Genomic DNA, 23159 nt, shown 5'->3' with positions numbered 1-23159 from the left:
TTGTTCAATGTTTGGCAATAACTAAAAATACATAGCTATAACACTTATTTGAAAACAAAGTTGTTTTCCGTATTTCCACCTTTGTTCCTAGAGATATAAAGTTTAAGAAAAGTAGATTGTGATTGTAACACGATCTCTTATGTTATTTGTTTTAAATTTGCACAGAGGAAAATTTGTTATTCTAAACAATTAAATTTAGTATTCCAAACCATTAAAGTATTTTAATGCTCTTATTTAAAAATTTTCAAAATTACATATATTGATTAAATAGTATTTATATGTACAATCCTCCATTAATATGAGTGAATTTCCCACTGTAACTAATTGTTTTCCCATTTCATAACTATACTATAAGAAAATAGTTTTAGATTTCAAGCTATTGGTTTTTATTATCTTTATAATGTCCCCCTTTTCCTTTCATAAAATTTACTGTGCAAAAATTTGCTTTTGTATGATTTAATAGCATTGAATTACAAATTAAGGAATTTCAAAGTAGTTTTTGTGTCTGTTATTATGAGATATTATATAACATATAAACACATTGGCAGTAAAGCTTCCACTTACATGGTTTACTGTGAAAAAACAAATCACCTGGAATTAATATGAAATAGAATCCCCTAATAAATATTTTATATTCATTAAAAGAATCTTATCTCTCATGACTTTGCATAGCTAACCAAAATACGAACCTTTTCCATATGCCATTTTAATACAATGGTCATCATTTATACACCACACACACATATACACATACACACTTATGGCAGAGACACTTTCTTCTGAAGTGACCATTTGCACTTGCATGCCCCCAGAGACTTAATCTTGCTGCTGATGAATATCTTCATGCCTAAGAATTTTATAGATAACCCAATAGAAAATATTAAAAATCAAAAAAGCTAATGGGAAGCAGGCTCGGGAGATGGTGTCAATCTTCTTGGCCCGGTCGATAAAGACCTTCCTCATTTCATCAGGGCTTTTTGGCATTACCTGGACAGGGTGGTTGGGGCCCTTTGGAGTCATGCCGTCCTTTGCTTGTAGACATGGTCCCATTCCATAGGCTGTGAAGCTGAATCGGCTTTCCCTTACCTCATCATCCTGTCAAAGAAAATGTGACAAGGCCCTTTAATAATAGAATAGAGCATGTATAACAGGCATCTCAGAATCATAACCAATTTTATCACAATTAATGTTTACATTAATATAAGGAAAAGGTAACCGAAGCATATAAAGATGAATTGGTTTTGATTCCCCATTGAAGTTTTATTTATTTATCCTGCCGCATTGTATAGATGCGCCCACTAATAAATGTGAAATCCCAAAGGCTATGTTTTAATGGGAAAACTAAACTCTGATATTTTCTACATATTGCTTGAATATCTAAATTAAAACAAGATAAAATCTATTGTGTTATATATATTCATAAACTAGTTTTTTTTTTTTGCATTATTTGTTTAAATGGCTAAATGTGTGATGTCGAGGGGGAGCATACCAGGATCATTGACTGAATTTTTCTTTCTCATGGAGACAAACCTTTTCAAGCTTTTTCTTTCAATTCAAAGTCAATTCTTCAGAAAATACAGTCTAGTTCCATAATACTGCTTGGTTTATGTTATTCTCCTTGTATGCTACTTTTCTGTTTTACACTAACCTTTGTGGAATACTTAGAAGATAGCCATGTATTCTAGTTTATATACGACTACCTTTCAGGCACACTGATTTGGTTGAAATTGTGAATTATATCTGGCAGAAGTTTATTTCATGTTAAGAACATAAACTTTACATAAATTTATTATTACCATGTTCTTCTAAAAAGTATCATTTCTTTTAAATGTGGCAAACTGAAGATAATTTTCCATGTTTGTAAATGAAAGGACTTAAAGAAACATTTAAATAAAAATTATTTAATAATATATAATAAATGAAGTATGCTTATGAAATATAACATTTAATAACTTATAATGCAAATTAATAATTTACTTTAATACATTTATTTAGAATGTAATGGTAGCTGTCTACCAATGAGTAAGAGTTTATTTGATTACTAAATTGAAGGTCTAAAAGATGAGAAGACATTTAAAAACGTTGTTATATCTGTCCTATGATAATACTTTTTCATAATAATATAAAAGATAAAATAATTGGCTTGAACTCTTGAAAATTATGGGCCGGTCACAGTGGCTCGTGCCTGTAACCCCAGCACTTTGGGAGGCTGAGGCAGGTGGATCACGAGGTCAGGAGATCGAGACCATCCTGGACAACATACTGAAACACCGTCTCTACTAAAAATACAGAAATTAGCTGGGTGTGGTGGCATGCGCCTGTAGTCCCAGCCACTCGGGAGGCTGAGGCAGGAGAATCGCTTGATCCCTGGAGGTGGAGGTTGTAGTGTGCTGAGATCGCGCCACTGCACTCCAGCCTGGGCGACAGAGTGAGACTCTGTCTGCAAAAAAAAAAAAAAGAAAAAAAGAAAAAAGAAAAAGAAAATTATGTTTGTTCTGTGAAAGTAGCTCCTCAATGAATAATATATTATAAAGTATGAAAGTAAAAAATAGAAGTTATTATGGATTCTAAAATTAGAAGATGACCAGAGTTGATACAGTAAGGTATAAAATAGTTATTTTGGGAATTATGAAAGTAACATGATTCCACCTGAAAAACAAAAGTATATGATTATTGGAAAATATTTTGACTATAAAATATATAAGCAATTGAATTTTGAGGACACAAGTTTGAAAGTAAAACAGACAGTCCAAACTACCTGAGACTACTGTTGTAAGCTTGCAAAAATTGAAAATCAATTTTCCAGTATTCTTTAATAAGCATGTTCATTTAGACTACCATTTCTTTGGCATCCATGAAAATTTTAAGGCAAATTTATAATTTGCCTTAAAGTTTTCCATATCTTACAAATTGGAATTAAATTGTTCTTATGTAAGTGCTAAAATAGTATCCTTATAACTCAGAAAATCATGCTGGTATGTGCATTTTTAAAGGAAAATGTAGGCTACCCGGGTAATTTGCACTATTTTCTGTATAAATCAGCTGAATGTTGAAGTATAAAATAGGCTTTTAAACTATAGCAACCTATGTGTTAAAAAAATCTATCACAAAATAAGGCAAAAGATAACTTCTCAGGGAGCATTTCCAATGAGGTGTTGACATGTTAACTGAAGCAGTTGAGAAATTCATTATCAAAATGCTCAGATAACAGGATTATAGCTGATGTGCTGAGTAAAGCAGAATTCATTGATTACCTTTCTAATTACCTGTTATGAATAACTTATTTTAAAATCTTTAGAGACCTTAGCTGCTCATCTCAAAACAGAGATAATCTATTTAAAATTAACATATTAGTGAGCAATTGAATTTTTCTCAATTGTATCTTTCCATATACCTGCATATACCTGAGTGTGATTAAGGAGTTAACATCCAGCCTGGGCTGTTACAGGAGTGCTGAGAATGACCCCTGATTCCTAAAGCATCATTTCCTTGAAAACAATAGAGGTAAGCTACAGAGGGAATTGGAGTCGGCCTTATTTACTGGGAGGGGCTGCACCTTCACTGGGGGAGCTGCGCATTGGCCTGAAGATCTTTGGCCCAAGTGACTAGATGGTGTACAAAGGCTGTGATTCTCTGTGTGAAGGCAATCATATACACCCTGACTTTTGTCCATGGCAGCTGTACCTATGTGTCCTGTGTGATGAGGGGCAAAAGAAGCTGTGCTCTTGAGAACTTGCTGAGTCTCCTGTGCGAGGCAGATGCTGGAGGCCTGATGGGTTTCCTGCCTCACGTCCTCCTAGGAGACTGAGTGAACATAAGGTTAGATTAAAGCCTATGGGTGTTCTGAGAGTCTGTATGACACCTGGAACCCCAAATCTCACCAGTGGTGGACAAAGCTGACCAGGCTTTCAAGCTTTGAGACTCAATCTGACCAAATGTTCCAGGAGGGAGTTTTGAGGAGAATCTAATGCTGATCCAACTTGGTTTTGAGGTAGTCAAAGTGCTACAGAAAATAACACGCTGAATCTTACTATTGGAATCTGGATGGCACAGGTTTATCCCCTGTTGAATTGACAGATGGATGATCAGTGAGATAAAACTGAGGGGAAAGTGGGTCAAGAGATAGTTAATTCCTTGTTTCCTCTTAATAATTTTGGGGGCTGGGGGTGGAGGCTCATGCCTGTAATTCCAGAACTTTGGGAGGCTGAGGCAGGTGGATTGCTTGAGCTCAGGAGTTGGGGACCAGCCTGGCCAACATGGCGAAACCCCATCTCTATCAAAATTATGAAAAATTAGCCAGGTGTGGTGGTGGGCACCTGTGGGGTCAGCTAACTGAAGGCTGAGGTGGGAGGATTGCTTGAACCGGGAAGCAGAGGCTGCAGTAAGCCAAGGTCATGCCACTGCACTCCAATCTGGGTGACAGAGTGAGAGATCCCGTCTCAAAAAAAAAAAGAAAAAGAGAAAAAAAATCCTCCTCATGAAACAAACTACTCCGTCTCAAAATCAATCAATCAATCAATCAATCAATCAATCAATCAATTGCTGCCGTGAAGGGAAACTGACTGATGCTCTCACTGCTGTGAAATGTAACACCTCTACAGAACAGTAGATATGTGAAGTATAGCAGCAAATCTGGGCTGGCCATATGACAGTCAGAAAGGAGCCTACCCGAACCGTATCCCCCGACCAAAAGTCAGGTAGGCACTGGGTTAGGAGAGTCCTTAGGCATGTGGCCCTTATTCTGGGAAGGCAGGAGGGTGTTTAGATTCATGGGTACATTAACTCTTGCAGCTGCTACACTAGGTTTTACTGATGAGAAGAAAATCTAGGCTGTTCAGAAGAAAGATCATGGCCAGAGGTATATCTATAAGCTCTCTTTAGGTGGCTGTTAAGACACAAAAAGAACACAGCAAAAACTGACAGGATTTCTGTGAACGATTTCCCAGCACATTATCGCCTGTTAGGAGGATGGAAATCTGTTCCAGTTTTGGCAGCGGACTCTCCTAAGCTCAGAAGTTAAATCCTACGGTGCCAATGGGGAATGGAACAAAGGCACTGACATAGGGTGCTAAATTTACTTCATCAGTTAAGGCAACTGAAACAAAACAGCCTGACTTGAAGGCCAGGATTTCCTTGCCCAGTTCTCAATGGGATGCTATGACTGTGCCGTGGTTAAAGATGAATTGTCATGGGGGTAGTGAACACAGCTTCTTGCAATTACCTGATGCCAGAGCAAAATATGTAGTAATATGCTGGGGAACAGGAGAGCAATAAGAGCAATATAAAGACTGAAAGAGAAACTGCTTGAGCAGGGAAGGAGGCAAAGGATCAGCTATAATAGTAGGTATCACGGTCACACTAAAAACTGTAGGTAGGAAAAAAGAGAGTAAGATATACTCAGTAAGTGGCACTGCTTTTAACCAAATGTATGATTGGAAAGGATGTGATACATAAACGAAGGATCTTGGCATCTCTGGCTTGAGCCTAGTCCTGGGCAAGTCATTCCTTAGCCCAGTTTTAATTGGATGTAATAAAATGGGAGCCCTTAGAATTGCCTAAATCTTCCTTTGTAGGAAGATTACAGGAACTCTCAGATCTGGTTAAGGGAATGGCGCAGGGGTGCTGGTTTTCATTAGTTCTCTCTAGAATAGCCTGTGTGGCCTATAAAGCTATATGGATCCTACAGGCTGACTGCTGACTATTTGGGTTCAGTAAAGAAGTTTCCCAACAGCCTCTACCATGCTGGCTGGATGTGGTGAAAACTATTCAAGAGTTTTGGACACAAAACTCTATCCAAGAGTTCAGGACAGAGATGGCTGGTTGGATTTGATAGACTTGACTGATGCTTTGTTTTTAGTCTCAATGGTACAAAAAAGTCAAACACAGCATGTCTTCATGTGAGGTGGACACAATTATAATCTTACTCTCCATCCCTCAGGGAACCGAAATTCTCCAGTATGTTGTCACAACCGAGTAAGAAACAATTTGGTCCAGATCATTGTCAAAAGTAAGTTGTTTAATAAATGATAATTTCCCTCACCAAGCAGAAAGTCAAGGAGAGTTTGGAAACTAGTGGCACCTTTGACTAGGTACGGGTGGCTAATTAATCCAGATAAGATGCAAGGTCCAGCCCCATGAGTCCACTTACAAGGCATAACCTGGTCTGAGGACATTAGCTACAAGTCACAAACATTAAAGGACAAACTGTTATTTCTTCTGCATCCTACTATTAAAAAAAAGAAAGAAAGAAAGAAAAAACTTGTGGCCCTGCTGAAATTTGGCAGGTACATTTTGGATGTCTACTGGCCCCACTCTATAAGGTAACCAGACAGAATTTCAAAGGGAAACTAAAGCAGACTGTGCGAGATCTAAGGCATGTAGTAGCCAAGCTGGTCTCTCTGAGGTCTTAAAATTCACTGATTGTATAAGTATCCGCTGCTAGAACACACATAGACTGGAGTTTCTGGAAAAAGCTCAATAGTGGCACTCTAAGGTAGCTGCCAGGATTCTAGACTAGAAAATCCTCTGACTCTGTCAGCAGGTATAATCTACATGAATGACAGCTACTGGTATTCTCTTGAGTTCTGGTTAGAAATAGCCCCCAAGACCAAAGGAATCTGAAGGACATCAGTCTATATTTAGGCCTGAGATACCTACCCCATCATGGGTGATGTCAAAAAGGCATCCCAGTCTAAGTGCCGTGACAAAATTAAAATAGTATATTCAAGACGGACTCAATGGGAGTGACTCTGGTGAAGTGTATCCTGTCCATGTAAAAAGCCCCTATGTGACAATGGGCCAATGATGGACCCTGCAGTTGAGTACCCAGAATGGTCTGAACCTCATGACTCTCTTCCAATGGAAGCAAAACAGACCACCTAGTTCACCAGTGGAAAGTCCCATGTTGTGGTGAGAGCTTGTCCTGAGTATCAACAAGAGAAAAGCTGTATGAAAATTGCTTTTGGCTTGAATCTTCTAAGGACAAGTGCTAACACATAGTTGTAGATGAAATACTTGGGTTTCTTGTCCATGGTTTCTGGAGGATTCAGTGGCTTTTGCCTGAAATTGACAGATATTCCATCTTGGGTTTTGTTGTAACAAAACTCATAGCTGAATACACTATTAAGGGCTTGGAACAAGGCATTTTTATATCAGCTTGGACTTCTCAAATAGATATCACTGAAAAACGGAACACATTTTAACCCAAAATGCACAACATGGCCCAAGAGCACAGCATAGGAAGAGTATATCATATCCCATCTGCCCAGAGAGCAAAGGCTTAAGCAGATATTGGAATGGTCAATTAAAACATTTAATTATTAGAGATGAGACAACAAGGACATGCAAAGTCTGCATAGCCTTAATTTAGCTACTTAACTCTCTTGATTCTTGGTTTCTTATTCCTGCAAAATATTTATTATACTACCTATCAGTTCTTTCAGGGTGAGAGAAAATATGAAACACCAGACAAAGCACTCAAATTGCTGCTATTATATTATTAATTTTTGAGTGTAATATTACATTATTCTAGAAATTGCACAAACACAAAAGGAAAGAATACTAATAACAACTTGAATCATTTTACTATTAGATGTTTTAAACTCAGAGTGACTAAACTAGCACTAAAATACTATGTAAAATAGGTCTACCCAGTCACCTGTTCTCCAGGAGCCCTTGCATTTGTGCACTATTACACTAAAACGTTAACCAACAGCATAAAAGTAAAAAGGCCATTCACTCCTCAAGTCCTCACTGTCTTATTGTTACAATACATGGGTTTTGCCATGTGACTGCTAGAATTCCTTGCAAATCTAATTTATGCAAAGAGTCTTTGTGTTTTAAATGTGTTGTATGAAAGAGTGGAGATCATTTTGAGTGTGCCCATGAGATGAGGCATGTGGAGTCATATCAGGGCCCTTTCAGAAACAGATTGTCAGCTCCGTGGGAAGGAAAGGAACAGACTCCTGTATAAGGTCCTGTCTGCACTCGCAGGAAGACATGGGATGAGAGAGACCATGCGCCCCTGGACCTTAAAAACATCAAGGGATTTTTTTAAATGACTGGCTTATTGGGACTTTTTTGAAAGGTTTCACCTAAACAATAATTTCAAGCGTGGATGAAGCTTTTCTATCAGCTTATTGTTATTATTAGATTACTAAATGAGAAGAAGAACTGAGATATTTTATTACTAATTTCTCTGCTTTGCATTACCCAGTCATAAATTATCCTGTGTTTATGTATGCTTACATGTGCAGTGATATTCCTTATTGTTATTAGCACTCAATTTTTTTTAAGATAATTTAATTTTCTGGAAATAGCTTCAGCTTACATTCTCATGGATTATATGTCAAAAAAGCAAGGAATAAAAAATATATCTAGAACTTTTGACTCAGAGACAGTACGTGTTAGCCGATCTTTAGTGGTTATAAAATTAAGGCCCTTGACAACATAAAATATAGGAAGTGGGCAAAATTGCTGATTAAAAAGTTAAAGAAGTAGTTTAGTTTACCTACAAGTAAACCTTCTTACTATGCTTCAAGCAAGTTAGAATGGTAGGCAATGAAGAATGGAGACAGCCAGTTAGCTACCACACAATTCTTTTTACAGGAATATCATTTTTCTGTAAATTTAAAACTGACAAAAAGAACATTTCAGTCATTATGCTTCTATATCATACTGTGAGACTTTGTATGTCTCTTTTCATTTTATTTCAATTATGCCAAGCACTGATTCATATAAAATGCAAGTTGTAACTAGAAATATTAGAGACAGACAGAAAATAGAAGGGTGCATACAGTCACTGAATAAAATTGCTTCATCTCTGTCATCAAACATGTGTGAGGCAAGGACTAATTTTGTATCTTCTTCTTAGTCCTCAAAAATGACCAGAAAAAAGAAAACATACATGGATGTGAGAGTGATGAAGGCGTGAAGATTGCCATTGAGTGTGAACAAAACATTAAGCATCTAGAACAGCATGAAGTATTGATGATGTGAAATGCTGTAAGGTATAACAGCATTAAACACATTATTTGCATCTTAATGTTTCTCCCTTAGTAGGTACCTTTGGGGCAACCTTTATACAATTAAAATATTAAATAGATTATTCCAAATGTCTTTTTGTTAAATACTTTTTTGTAATGTTATTACCAAATGGTAATGTAATAAAGGAAGGACAATTAAGTTGTTATTAATTTCTATTTATATTGTTTCAAAATGTGTGGATTATTTTAAATTGCTAATAAACAGCAATGACTCATTTTATTGGGAAACATCATTGTCCCTTGAGAATATTAAGAACAAATGAAAAATGTGAGTGAATTAAAATTGTTTTTATAAAATACCAGTCTAAAATAAAATATTCAGTTTCATATATCTACACACATTTTTATATCCTTTATAAATGGAAAATCTAAAATAATGCAATTATAGATGAGGTTTAAAAAATACTTTGTTGTTGTAAGTCAATTGTTAATATAAAATTATTTGAAATTTCACTCCAGGCGAACCCTGCATTTATTATAGATGACATCTGAATTCGCTATTAATTAGCCAAGTGTATATTGGCACATTAAAATTAGATTCAGAAATGGTTTGAAGATTGATAAATGGTAAATTTAAAAGATGTAAAAATTTAAAAATGCAAATTTGGAAAGATGAATGTTTTAGATGAAATACTATAGAGGACAGATAAGAAATCAATGGAATGATTTATTTAAAAATCTACGTATCTATTTCTAGCATAATATGTTAGTTCACTTACTGCCAACTCATAATTATGGCGTGACATAGGGTATTACAATAGACATCATATGTTAAAAAGCAGCATTTCTATTTTAATTAACATTGATATAGAAGTCACCAAAATGCATGTAAATTTAAACAGAGATTATATTATTTTGTCAAATATTATTGTCCTGAACAGATTTTCAGGGAATATATAGCTATAAGAAATAGCTGAGTTTAACATAAACTAAATATCTAAATATTTGTTTGCAGGGAATAACTAAAGTCTTACAATTTTTGTCTTATTTGAGAGGATGCAATTTCAACTCCTGTTATTAGAGTCATTCAAATAGAATTTTGTTTGAATCTAAGTTTTTGGGAAATAACTTTTCTTCAGGTATGCATGAAAGACATTTGTAGGAAACACTTAATCTATTTAAAGAAAATCTTAGCTCTAGAACAGCATAAGCTGACCTGGAATGGAAAGATTATTGAATAATCAGTTTATATGGATGCCATATGGCTTTCAAACATGAATCCTTCTCACTTTCATCAAAATAGTATATATGTACGTTTGTATTTATCCTTAGACTATAGACTTGACAAATGCACAGGGCAGAAAATAAATTATTTATTATCCTTAGAAGCTATCTTGAATTATTTTTAAAGTTAGAAAGCATATAAAAACGTAAGTAAATAAAATAAAGTTTGTGTACAGATGGTCAAAATGCAGTCAATGATATCTTTATTTTTTCAAAAGATAACCACTGTGCCTAGCAAAATATAAACTTGGTCAGGATTTCTTAAATCTAGAACTAATGGTCCATTCCTATTAAATTTGCATATATAAATAATAATTAATAAATAATCATCAGTAGGGAAACAGGCACTAGAATACTGTGTGCATATGTTTTCTTGCAGCAAACCATTGCACTATTACATTGCATTGTGGAGGAAGCTACATGAAATGCATTAAAGCAATCCCATTTCATCCATAACTCTCAACAAAAAACATGTTTGGAAATACCTTGGCCTGTCTTTTTAAGCCTCCAGGACTAAAGTAATGATATCATACATGGGAATAGCAACTCTAGCCAAAACACTTCCATATCATGCATACAGACACACACACGCACACACACACAGCACTGGAGATAGCATCCATGACATGGTGCAGTGCGTAATCAGCACACAGCAGGCTGGGACAGTGTGGGGTGGGGAAATTTGGATACAAGAGCAAACTTGTGTTCTTTCAGAATAGACACAGGATTCTCTGGTACCTTCATAGAGGAAAAAGTAAGTTTAAAAAAGCTGTATACAATGCCGAAGTCTATGCTGAGCCTAGTTAAAACTTTCCTAGGAACAATAATTGCATTAATGTAAGGTCCCCTGTTGTGGCAAACTTTCTACAGTGAGACTATTTTATTTACTTTGCCTGTTCTGCCAAATTAGAGTACTGAAGAAAATTCATGTAAACCAGTACTCATGACAATAAAGGGCATAGTACAAACATTGAGACTCATTTTGATTCTGTTTATTTCAAAATTTAGATTACTCATACTGTTTCTAAGCAAAATAGTTTTAAATGACAAATTTGATCAGCCCAGAGCATTGTTAGTTTAGGGAAATAGTTTTCAAAAAGTCAAAGAAGCCAACCACCCCCAAATTTGCCAAATGCTTGAACTATTTTAAAAACAAAAGGGATGTGTATACTTTCTTATGACTATATCTGTGTTATCATATTGTTTCTTCTATAAAAATAAAAATTTATTGACTTTCCATAAGATAAGCCTGTTTTTTCATTAGAGTTTTCATAAAGTAATATTTAATTAAATAGATACCTTTCATACTATAGTTTCTATAAACATTAACTGTTTAGCTGCTAGAGATATAATTATGTTGGTCTTCCAAAGAAAGATTAGAGAGTCTGCTATATAGTCTAATACCCACTTGTATCTATAAATATATATTGCAAACACTATATCTAATTATGTAAATTCCATGCAATGAAAAATTTACAGTTAAGATAATCAAGTAAAAGCAAGTGGATCATGTGAAATTATCTTTCAGGCATGAAAAACAAAGGGAGAAGTGGGATGCTGGGAAATAAGATGTAAATTTTAGTAGCAAAGGACAATTGCTGAGTGATTACATATTATAAGAGAACTTAGCAAGTTCTTTAAAATAATACCAGATCTAGACAATCTGTTATGAGGTTGAGATTACTGCAAGAATTATTTAACATTATGTCTCTTGCAGGGATGCTTACTTGCAATGTACAGTAGAATCATCTGATAGCTACTTTTAGATATAATTTACCCCAGAAATTAAGTTTAGTAGACAGAACTATTTGTGTGTGATTTCCCAGGCTAAATTCTTGGCTTCAATAGATTTCTATTTAATTACTGTATACTATATTATGAACTCCCAAGTCAAACCACATATGGACCAAAACTATCTATTTTATATTGTTTTCCTAATATTTAGTCATTATACTTGGACATGTGTCTTTGTGACCTTTTATTTGACAATTTCAAAGGATGCTGCTATCAAAACTAAACTGTTCACTTGCTATAAGTAACCTCAGCATATTTTAACATTTAGAATGGATTCTAAAGATTCACAGAAGGCACAAAGCATTTTGTTGCCTTATATTGAGGTCTCTTGTGCAACTGCTTTTAGAATTTGTTTGTATAAATAAATTTTCCATTTATTTTCAACTAATTTTGTACAAGTATCTGAGTGTTTCTTCTATGATGATTATTACAAGATATATGTGATATTTCTCTTTAACATACATTTTTAAATCATTTTGACCAATCAAATAGCTCTGTTAAAAAAAAATGAAGGGTAATATTTAAATATCCTTTTATTGATGAGAGAAGACAAGAATGAAGTTTTTAGAAAAAGAAAATACCCTTCTTAGCTGAAGGAGGATGGTGTTTGCTCAGCTTTCAATACAAAAGGGGCTGTGTTTCCCCACCAAACACTGCCTTGGTAGTGCAGAATATGCTGTCTGCTTTTTACTGATGACCACATTCCTCTATTTAGAGTTAAGAAAGTCAATTTACCATATCTGAGAAACGGTAAAACTTCTCCAATGCAAAAGCTTCTGTCTGTGGGAAGGTAAAGTGGACCAAGAGGAATTGAGAAACCAGAGAATCAATTCATATATGATTAAATATAATTACACAATTGGTTGTAATTGCATATACCATTTGAACAGACATAGGTAGCAATTAATAGATTTTCACATATGCAAAGTATCTACCCCAACGTATAAACTGAATTTTAAAAAAACTCTTTTTTTCATTAAATCAAAATTACATTTAATTACATTTCCTCCCTGAATATATCAAGTAGTTATCAGAAAATAATAAGATATGACTGTTTTTGCATTTCTGCATTTTCCCAGAGTACCAGTCACCGGAGAAAATGAATGCTTCCCTCTTTCTATGTGCTAAAGAGGAAAGAGCATCAAATATTTTTATTTCACTTTTACATGTGGTAAAACTGAGTAAAGAGGCACTTTGGTAAAAATAATTTTTTAAAAGAAGGATCTAGAATTGAGCATACAAACTTGTCATCTAATACTTTTTCTACTGGATATTGTGATTATTGAATGTGTGGTGGATGTATGATATGTCTGAGCTTTCACACTTTACCCATTCGGACACCGGATGCATAAAACTTCTCTTTTCCAGAATTTACAGGACATGCTTGATACATTCTAAATTGTATAAGGAGAAGGAAAAAGGTAAGGAAATGGAAAATCAAAATGACAAAAAGCAAATCATAATGATAGGGAATATGCATATTGCTTTACTTCTAATTAATGATACTAAAAGGGAAAGTGGTCTTTATCAGTCACTAATACCAAAGAAAGACCAGAGCATCATCCCTGTGATGCAGCATTTGTACTGTCATTGTTGTTCAACTGGTGCCAGTTATCATGAAAGAAAAGGTGAGAAAGTAGGATGTGGCGAGGGAGAGAGAAGAGGAAGAAAAAGAGATAAAGGCAGAATGAGCAGAAATGAGAAAAATATAACAGACCAGTAGACCAGGGTGAGGTGAGGGAAGAAGATAAAGTTAATCTCCCCATCACAGTATGTTTCAGTGTACAAAAGATATGCTTCTGTTTTCATAAAAATTTGATTAAATGCAAGTCTTAGCACTGTTTTCTGTTCATGTATTACTGAATCTCCGATGCTGAATGCTGATGTTCTTTCCACGCTGCTGTTAATTGTGTGTTTATTGGAGCAGTGATGCTTTTTGGAGGGCCAATTAGAAATGATAAGTAAGTTACTGCTTTAGAATATGTTTAATACTAAGTAGACTCACACACTGAGACGTCAAAGCTTTTTAAACAAGTGTAATAAATACATAAATTGCAGTATAATTTATAAACCATAAAGAATCCTTAAAAAGTTAAACCTTTACATACTTAAAAATGCACACTATGTGAACTATACTATTATCATTAAGGTTTATGTTTTGACTTAAATATGCCAGGATATTGGATCCTTGCCACAATTACACAAAACTTTGACATTACTGTCCATTGCTTTAAAAGACCATTTGCTTTTAAAATGTCTGTTGGCACATTCACATTAGAAGTAAATGCATAGATCTGCTGTTGATAGAGGATCTCTCTTACAGAAAAGGAAAGTGGATTGGTCAAAACCACGTGCATGTCAAGGGAGATGCCATTACAGTTCTGAATAGAGGAAAAACTTCATTTAGGACATCCAAATCCAATTAGGGGTTTACTTCTGAAACTTGCTATGGTCTCTTCCTGATGTTCTAAGTTTCTTCCTGGTTTCATCATTTATCAGATAGTAGCCAGGAAACAACAGGACTTTCTTGTGTTTCCCACAGGGTTTCAAAAGAAATGTCTTTAGTTCATGAAAATATGCATTAAAAAGAGACCACAGAGAGAGTTTTTCATGTATTTATCATCATGGTACTAGTAAATAAGTAATATTTGATGAAAATAATGAAATGAATTAGCTCTGACAAAGGACTTTTAATAATTACATTTGATGACTTACGTCAAGTGAAACCATTAGAAATGCTCTAACATTGCAAGTAAGAAATGATATAATTCATTAATTAAAATAAAATAGTGTCATTCCGGAAGCACTTTAAAAAGAAGTTGATGTAGGTCTCATGTCACCAGATATGCTGTTTAAAGTAGAGCTAGGTGTCATCATTTTCTTCCTGAAGCTATTTTTGACATTTTTCGTTTGGATTGGAAAAAAAATGAAAGGAATATTATATTATTTCATCCCCAGTCCCAATTGCCTCTCTTTTCATCTCTATTAAATACAACAAATTCACTTTCCAGTGAAAACTGGGTGCTGCCAAACCCAAAACATTTAATCACTTACCTTATTCTTTCTCTTTCGTCGAAATCTCAGAAGTTCTTTGTGTTGTCTTGATACAAAATTTACAGCTGCATACTCCAGAAGTGCTGAAAACACAAAAAGGAGGCATACTGCCATCCAAATATCAATAGCTTTGACATATGAAACCTAGCCAAGAGAGAAAGAGAGAGCAAGCAAATTCACTTATATTGTTACTTCCTTTGAGAACAAAACTGAGTTTTTCTGATTCTGAATTATGTCATTCATATAAAGTATTAAAAAATAAAGAAAATGACAATTTTTTCTTGAAGTTTTCAGATAGCCATTTTTGTAAATTTTATGTATTAGTTATGAGTATTCTTTTTTTTTTTTTCAAATTTAGGCAATAGCCCAAACACGATGAAAGGAAAAGTAAGATGAAATATAAATTTACCTTCAGAACAGTATAGTGCTTGAAAAGTGTGAACATTGAAATGTAGATAATGCTGTTGGCTTTTTAGTTTCACATTTTCATCAGTATTTTAAAAGCGTTTAAAATTGTATTTATTAATTCTGTTAAGATTTTTTCTTTCATTGCATTTATAAATAATATATGGTTATTTGTTATATATTTTGAAATATTTTTAACTTTCACAAAGACAAGTTATAAGGATAGTACAAAGAGGCCAGGCTCGATGGCTCACATCTGTAATCCTAGAACTTCGGGAGGCCAAGGCAGGTGGATCACCTGAGGTCAAGAGTTCGAGACCAGCCTAGCCAACATTGTGAAACCCCATCTGTTTTAAAAATACAAAAATTGGCTGGGTGTAGTGGCGGGCACCTATAATCCCAGCTACTTGGGAGGCTGAGGCAGGAGAATCACTTGAACTCAGGGAGCAGAGGTTGCAGTGAGCCGAGATCACGCCACTTCACTCCAGCTGGAGCGAAAGAGTAGAATTCTGTCTCAAAAAAAAAAAAAGAATAGTGAAAAGCACTATCAGCTTCTCCAGTTGTTACTACATTTACTTCTCCACTTTATCTACGTTTATTGTGTGTGTGTGTATATATATATATTATTGTGTGTATATGTGTGTGTATATATATACATGTATATATTCCTTCAAACTATTTGAGTGTAATTTGTAGACATAACACCATACACTCAACAAACTCAGAAATTTAACATTTATAACATTGATAAAATCCTACCACCTAATCCTTAAATCCCTCCCATTTCACCGATTGTCTCAAGAATGTCCTTTTTTATTTAAAAAACAAACGTTTTTGTTATTTTTTTTTCCAGCACAGGATTTAATCCAGGATCACGTGCTGCATTTTGTTGTCATATCTCTTTAGTTTTCAGTGCGGGACATTATCTGTCTCTCCTTGCTTTTTTTTGTGGCACTTGTTACTTTTGATGAGTACAGGCCAGTTATTTTCTAAAGTTTGCCTGATATTTCCTCATTTACATTCAGATGATGGATTTTTAGTAGGGATTCCTAACGAGTGATTCCCTGTTCTCCACAGTGCATCATATCAGGAGGCACACAATGCTGATCCATTGATGAAGTTAATGTCTGCTACGTTGCTCTATTATAAAATTGCGAATCTTCCCATGCATGGAATATTTTGAAACTATATAAGTATTCTATTACTCTTTAAATTTTCACACACTAGATTTAGCATATGTTGATGATTTTTGGCTGAAACAATTATTACAATGATGGTTACTCAGTGGTGATTTTCTAATTTCCTTATTCATCTACATTTATCAATTCACATTCAACTGTGAGAAAAATCCCTGTCTTCTACACTTATCTGTTTATTCCTTTATTTGTATGTGCATAAACTTATGGATAACTATTTTCTTCCAAGTGATGTAATACATTAACATCATTATTTATTTTGATTCTCACATTATCCCAGATTGGGCCATTAGGAGCCCCTAGATGTTAGCACATATATCATTTTGACAAGTCTCCCTCATTATTTGAGCATTTCCTCACTTTCTGGCACAAGACACTCCAGATTCATCTTGTACTTTTCCTGTTCTGGTCTTTGAGTCAGGCCTTTCTCTAAGGAACTCTTCTGAAGTGAAGGGTGGCTTTTAGAAACCAAGATCTGGGCACTGGGTGTACTCACATCTCCCTTAGGGGTATCGTTTCTAGCCCTCACAGTGGACAGAGCTATCAATCACACACACACACATATATTCACACACACACACACATAAAATGTAGCACCTGTATACATTTCTTTATCATCTCTCTCTCCCTATCTCTCTATCTATCCATCTATCCATCAAACATGAGCTTACATTATTATCTCTAAATCTAACTCAATACCACAGCATTCCCTGTAGTCTATACCCTTTCTATATGTACAAAATTTTTCTCTAAAAGTGGGAAACTTGACTCCCATTATCCTCAACATGTATTTGATCATTCACCATGTATGTGACTAATATCTCAATTCTGCCAACCATCTTTTCAGCCTCAGCACTTTAATATAATGGTAAAACCAGATACTGTGATCATTCAGTTGATTTTTGGTTCTTATGAAGGTGCTTTTTGTGTGCAGATAGTTGTTCCATTTGGCATTCCTGTAGGGGGGATTATGGCTGGAGGCTTCTATTTGGCCACCATTCACCCCATTTGGCTCCTTGCCCCTGGTCCCATCCCGCAATGGCCCCACTGGCCTTGATCCTAACTATCTATTTATCCTGCTTATAGGTTCTTGCAATCTGATAGCATCCTTGACCCTGGTTCCACCAGCCCCAGCCAGACTCCTTGATTCTGACACTTGCTCAGCTATGGCCTTACAGTCTCACTGTGTCTTGTCATCTCAAAGGTAGAGAAGGGAAGAGAAGGATAAGAAAAAGAGCGGAAAAAACAGACAACTTTTAAAAATGAACACAAAGGGAAGAGACAGGAAGAGAAGAGTAAAAAGAAAAGCTAGGTCCATATTTTTTAGAAATAGACTTATACAGACCTAAGTCCCTTAGAAAAAGTAATTCAGTAACTTTAAGCAACTGTTTTCATACTCCCCTCAGTTTAATTGGGCAGTGATTTCAGGTTGTAGCTGAACTCGTATCTTTGTATATGTCCATTGCTCAAGGTTGAAAATTTGCTTGAGTATTAGAAAATTACTCAATTAAGGAAATCAATTAGCATTCTACTATAAGAAAAATCCCTGTCTTCTACATTTATCTGTTTATTCATTTGTTTATGTATATGTGCATAAACTTATGGATGACTATTTTCTTCCAAGTGATGTAATACATTAACATCATTATTTTGATGCTACTGTAAGGAAATTTTCTACTCTAAGGAAATTAAGGAAGTGTATCTTGCAAGCAGTGTCAGCAAAAACATACCTTTTGTGGAGTGAGTATGAGATAATTCATTTTGTTTCATACTTTATATGGCCAATTAGGTGTGTAAAATGCTGTCATTTGCCAAGTATTGGAAATAAAAATGAGAGATACTTTTGTTATAAAAGGTAAGATGTTTTTCCACCTTTCACTGGAAATGGACAGCTAGCTACAAGTCTGTTTCCTTGCTATAAAAACAAATATCCTTACTTCTAAGAAGATGTGGGTCTGGGAGAACAGAATGCCAGGCTGGGTTCAAGCTAATTTGCCCTACTTCTTTGGACCCAGTGTATAATTATCTTAAGGATCAACACCCTACATTTTGAGAACTTGCCTGTCTTTGTGCTGTTTATATCTTCTGTATTCTTTCCTCTTTCATCTTCAATATTTAGTGTAGCTATTTTTATGAAACGTTAGCCCGTGGGAATTTTGAACAGATTTAGATAGCAGTTTTAAAGGATAAGTGGCTCAACATTTGGGGGAAAGTTAGAGTGGCAGGAGCGATAAATAAAGTAAGGAAAAAAGCTCTTTCCCATCTTTCCCAGCAGGTTCTTCAGGTCTCAGGCTAGACTTTGCCCAAATCTAGTTCAGAATCCCATGGTACCTGTGCTGACTTGCTGTGTTACCCTAACACATTGCACTGGAATTGTGATTCCTTGTTTTTCTTTTTTTTTTTTTTTTTTCCTGTTTGTGCTGTGAACTCTTTGAGGGCAGATGACATCTCTGTTTTGGTCACCATCACATCAGTGTTTGTCACGTGTACATATTTGCTGAGTCAATGGACAGATAAATGAAGGCATTAAATGGTAAAATACAAGCATGGGGGCAGAAACTGAATCACAGATGACATATGGAGATTCACTTTCTGGAGCAACACTTTCTTAATACCTCCAATTGGGTTGATTTTCTTTTTGAAAGAGTTCATTTCTTGACACTCGGAAGGGTGTCAACTTACATACGAAACATTTCAACAAGGAAGCGCTCTGCATTTCCTCCTGCACTTAAGTGTGACTTCTACTGGTCAGAACCATCTCCACTGGGCAAAGAGCAGTGCATCTCACTTTATTCCAGTGCTGTGTCAAATGCCCATCTGTTTGCAAGTATAGATTTAAATCTCATAAATTCTGTAATTCGGCCGGAAATTTCTGGCTGCTTCCAAATATATACAGTCCTGGAACAAGTAATATGGCTTTCAAAGATGCTGTCTCAAGCCACATTATTCCTGAACGAATATGACTCATAAAGTATGTGTGCATTCTTGAGCATTCTGAATCCATAATGACACGAACCACAGAAATTACCTTAGAAATATAATTTCCAAATTAATTCAATGAGCGTTTTCAGTGACAACAAATACATGGAAACATCATTTGTGCCTGCCAGGGCTCTGCTAATTGTGAACAGCTTATGAGCATTGAGCCTAAAGGCCTACTTTCCTCATCATCTCTTCGACCCCCTTCACCAATTTCAAGTCTGTTTCTCCTCCTCCATTCTAGCTTCCCCGCCAAAGACAGCAAATACAGGACGTGGGAAGTTTGGAACTTTGGGGCTAGTAACTTTAAAATACAGACAGCAGTTCTTACTTCAAAGCATTCACAGCATATTCATGACATACAGCACATTCCCCATGGATTCAGATTCATTACCTTCTTTCCTCCCCCTCCTGCATGCCACCCTGTTAGGCAGTATCATTCCATTCTTGACCACCTTCCCAAAAGACCCATTGTCCACTCGGACCCTAGTTCTATTTTCCGGAAGAATCTCTCCTCGGTATAACTCTCTGAATACAAGTGTCTATGGAAATAAAACCTAAAGGTTGACTTATGAGGTGCACTGGTCAGGGGACCTTTGTCACGGAAACCACTCCCAAGCCATCCTGCAGAAGAATGCTTCCCTTTCAAGGAGTGCCCTTTCCACGGCTTCTGTGACCTGCATTCTCTGGGTTTACCTCCCTTTACTCCACCCTGTTGGTTTTCTGGATTCTCTTTCTTTTCCTGAGCTCCTTAGGGAGATGGCCTTGGTCCTCTTCTATTCTCATTGGGACATGACCCACTAATCCATCTTATCTATCCCTATGGATTCAATTCCTCTTCTGTGCTTATGATCCCCAAACCTCTATTTCCTGACTAGATCCCCCTTTATCCAGGTTCTTCCTTCATGGCACTCTGACTGTCTCCCACATCTCAAACTTAATTTGACTAAAAAGGAGTTAAGAATCTCTACTAGACTACCCCCTCCCCCACCAAAAAAAAAAAAAAAAAAACAGCAAATATGCACAGCTCCCCTCTCTTCTCATTAAGAGACTCCACTCGCAGTTGTTCACCCCCAAATCTAGGAGGCTTCTCACTCTCTCTTTTCAAAGATGCAGCTCTGTTAATTATGTTTTCTTTCCATTTCTCAAGTTTATCAATTTCTGTCCTTCCCGATACTGCCATCACACTGATGGAAGCCACAGTGTGTCCTAGTCCCTCAGCTCTACCCTTGCCACAAGAGTTACTGATTTTTAAATGCAAATCTGATTGCATTGCTTTAGGCTTACAATTCTTCATTTGCTTTCTGTTAATTTAATGTTCAAAATCTGTTTTATAGGGTATAAAGCCCTTCATAATTCGCCTTTCATAATAATTCATATTAACCCTTCACATAAAGCCTAGCTTTCATTTTTGTTTTTTATTGAACATTTACTGAATCCCAATGATGAACCCAAGTTCTGTTGTTAGGTGTAATAGGTATAGAGATGAGAAAGACAGACAAGCTCTATTATTAATGGAGCTTATACTCAAGTTAGAAAAGCATACAATAAAAGCAAACACATATATAAGCTAATTTAAGAGAAATGTAAAGAAAATGCGGTAGGGTAAAGATATGAAGGACTGGGAGAAGGGGGCTATGTTAGATGGCAGTGGCCAGGGAAGACCACCCTGTGGAAGGAATAATTACCACCTTATGCCAGTTTCTTACTTGCTTATTATGTAGTAGCTACATTTCCCTTCTTTTAGTTTTTGAAAACCTGAAAGCAATTGACAAACTCCACTCTGCCTCAGCTGCTTTGTATTTACTTTTATTTGTTTTTTTTTTTTGTTTGTTTTTTTGCTATTGCTTTTGACTGGAACCCTCCTTCTTTGGGTAATGGATGTTCATCTTGCACATCTCAGCTTGCAAGCTACTTCCTCAGGGAAACTATCCTCAAATGCCCAGGCCAGAATAATGCTTCTCGGCATCCCACTTCTACTTTTTTCATAGGTCACTCATTACAACTGTAATTATATTTATTTTTGTGGTAGGTCCTGTAAGATGTCTGTGGCTAGCACCACTTGAATGCCCCCCCATCAGTTAATTACTCTATCCTGCAATTTTTAAATGCTTTCCACTTTCCAAAAACTTTGGTTAGAAGGATGCCAAAATTAGTATGTCCATGAAGATTTGAAGATGAGATGTCTATACTAATATGTTAACAAAATATGTATTGATGGCAAATACCAAATAACTCCATTGTATCGTTGATTTTGTCTCAATGTACTGACATTATCCACTTATGTATCTTCTGCTTTTAGGCTATTACATTCCATGAGCTAAGACAAAGGCCAGACCTTATTCATTTTTGTATCTCTAGGATGCAGCACAGGGTTATGTGTGGTAAAGTCTCTCAGTTAGGTTGACTCCTGTGTATTGACTTGTAATCACTGGCCATTTATTATAAGAAACATAAATATATTAACTAACATGCCAGGAGATGTTCTTAATACAGTAGTGTCCATACAGTAACACTGAAACCTCACAACAATAGAGACAATCATCCCTATTTTAAAGATGAAGAAACAGCTGTAGTGAAATAACTTGCTTAAGGCCACATGGTTACCAAGTAGCAAAACTAGGATTTGAATGTAACTCATACAGTTCCAGAGCCCATGAACTTAACTACTATTCTATATCACCTAGTTATTAGGCTGCTTCCGTTTAAGATACCACTGCAAATCAACAACTGTTGGAATTCCTCTCTGTATCTTAAAATTCCAGGCTTTTAAAATTTCATCTGATATTTAAGAGTAATGTCGGTGCACAAAATACATACTGTAACATCCTCCATATTTGCTAGCTTTGATCCTAAAATCTGACAGTCAACTTCCTAGTAGACGACGTATAAAAAGAAATGGTCATTATATTTAGTAGATGAAAACAACCTAGTTGCTCAGGTGAAGCAAAACTATTAAGAGAAATGTTTTATCCTTTGAAATACCATGTGTGTCCCCCAGCAGTATTAAATATACTAAAGTTGTTTATGAGCCAGGAGCCAGGAGACTATTGTCTACTTGCCATGTAGCAATCCAGGAAGAGATCAGCTTGATAAATGATCAACTGAGTACACAAGCTAGGTTATTGCAAGGCCTAGCCTTTTTCATTCTAAAAAAAGTTTTATAATTTAGGAAAAGTAATATAAACACCATATGTTCTGTAGATTTCTTATATTTTTTCACAAGAAATTATGCAGTTTTTCTTTTTTGTAAAATTTTCATTAGAAATAGAGAAAGCCTGCCTCTTGCATCTCAAGTAAGAAAATATATATATATATATATATATGGGATTTTATTGCTGTCAGTCATCTTGGTTATTACATGGAATCAAGTCACTCTTTTTTTTTTTTTTTTTTTGGCCCTGAGAAGCAGTCATGTTCAGGGAGCTTGTCTAACCATGAGATTTCTCTGTATCTACCCCTC

General features: G+C 35.6%; 1 protein-coding gene across 2 annotated transcripts in view; it reads right to left on the bottom strand.

Annotated features, from left to right (window-relative positions):
• Positions 1-816: 816 nt before the first annotated feature.
• Positions 817-23159, bottom strand: part of GLRA3 (glycine receptor alpha 3) — a 176094-nt gene continuing 153751 nt past the window's right edge. The window contains exons 8-10 of one of the 2 annotated variants that reach the window (XM_030919270.1): positions 15117-15260; positions 12798-12842; positions 817-1095 (exon numbers count right to left, since the gene is read on the bottom strand). In XM_030919270.1, the coding sequence (XP_030775130.1) occupies positions 817-1095; positions 12798-12842; positions 15117-15260 (468 nt within the window). The remainder of the gene's footprint in view (positions 1096-12797; positions 12843-15116; positions 15261-23159) is intronic. The other variant, XM_030919278.1, reaches the window with a different exon arrangement.

Source organism: Rhinopithecus roxellana, chromosome 2, assembly GCF_007565055.1.
Source record: "Rhinopithecus roxellana isolate Shanxi Qingling chromosome 2, ASM756505v1, whole genome shotgun sequence".
Classification (NCBI taxonomy): Eukaryota; Metazoa; Chordata; class Mammalia; order Primates; family Cercopithecidae; genus Rhinopithecus; species Rhinopithecus roxellana.
The sequence above is the reverse complement of the archived record's forward strand: the minus strand, read 5'-3'. Positions and strand labels throughout refer to the sequence as shown.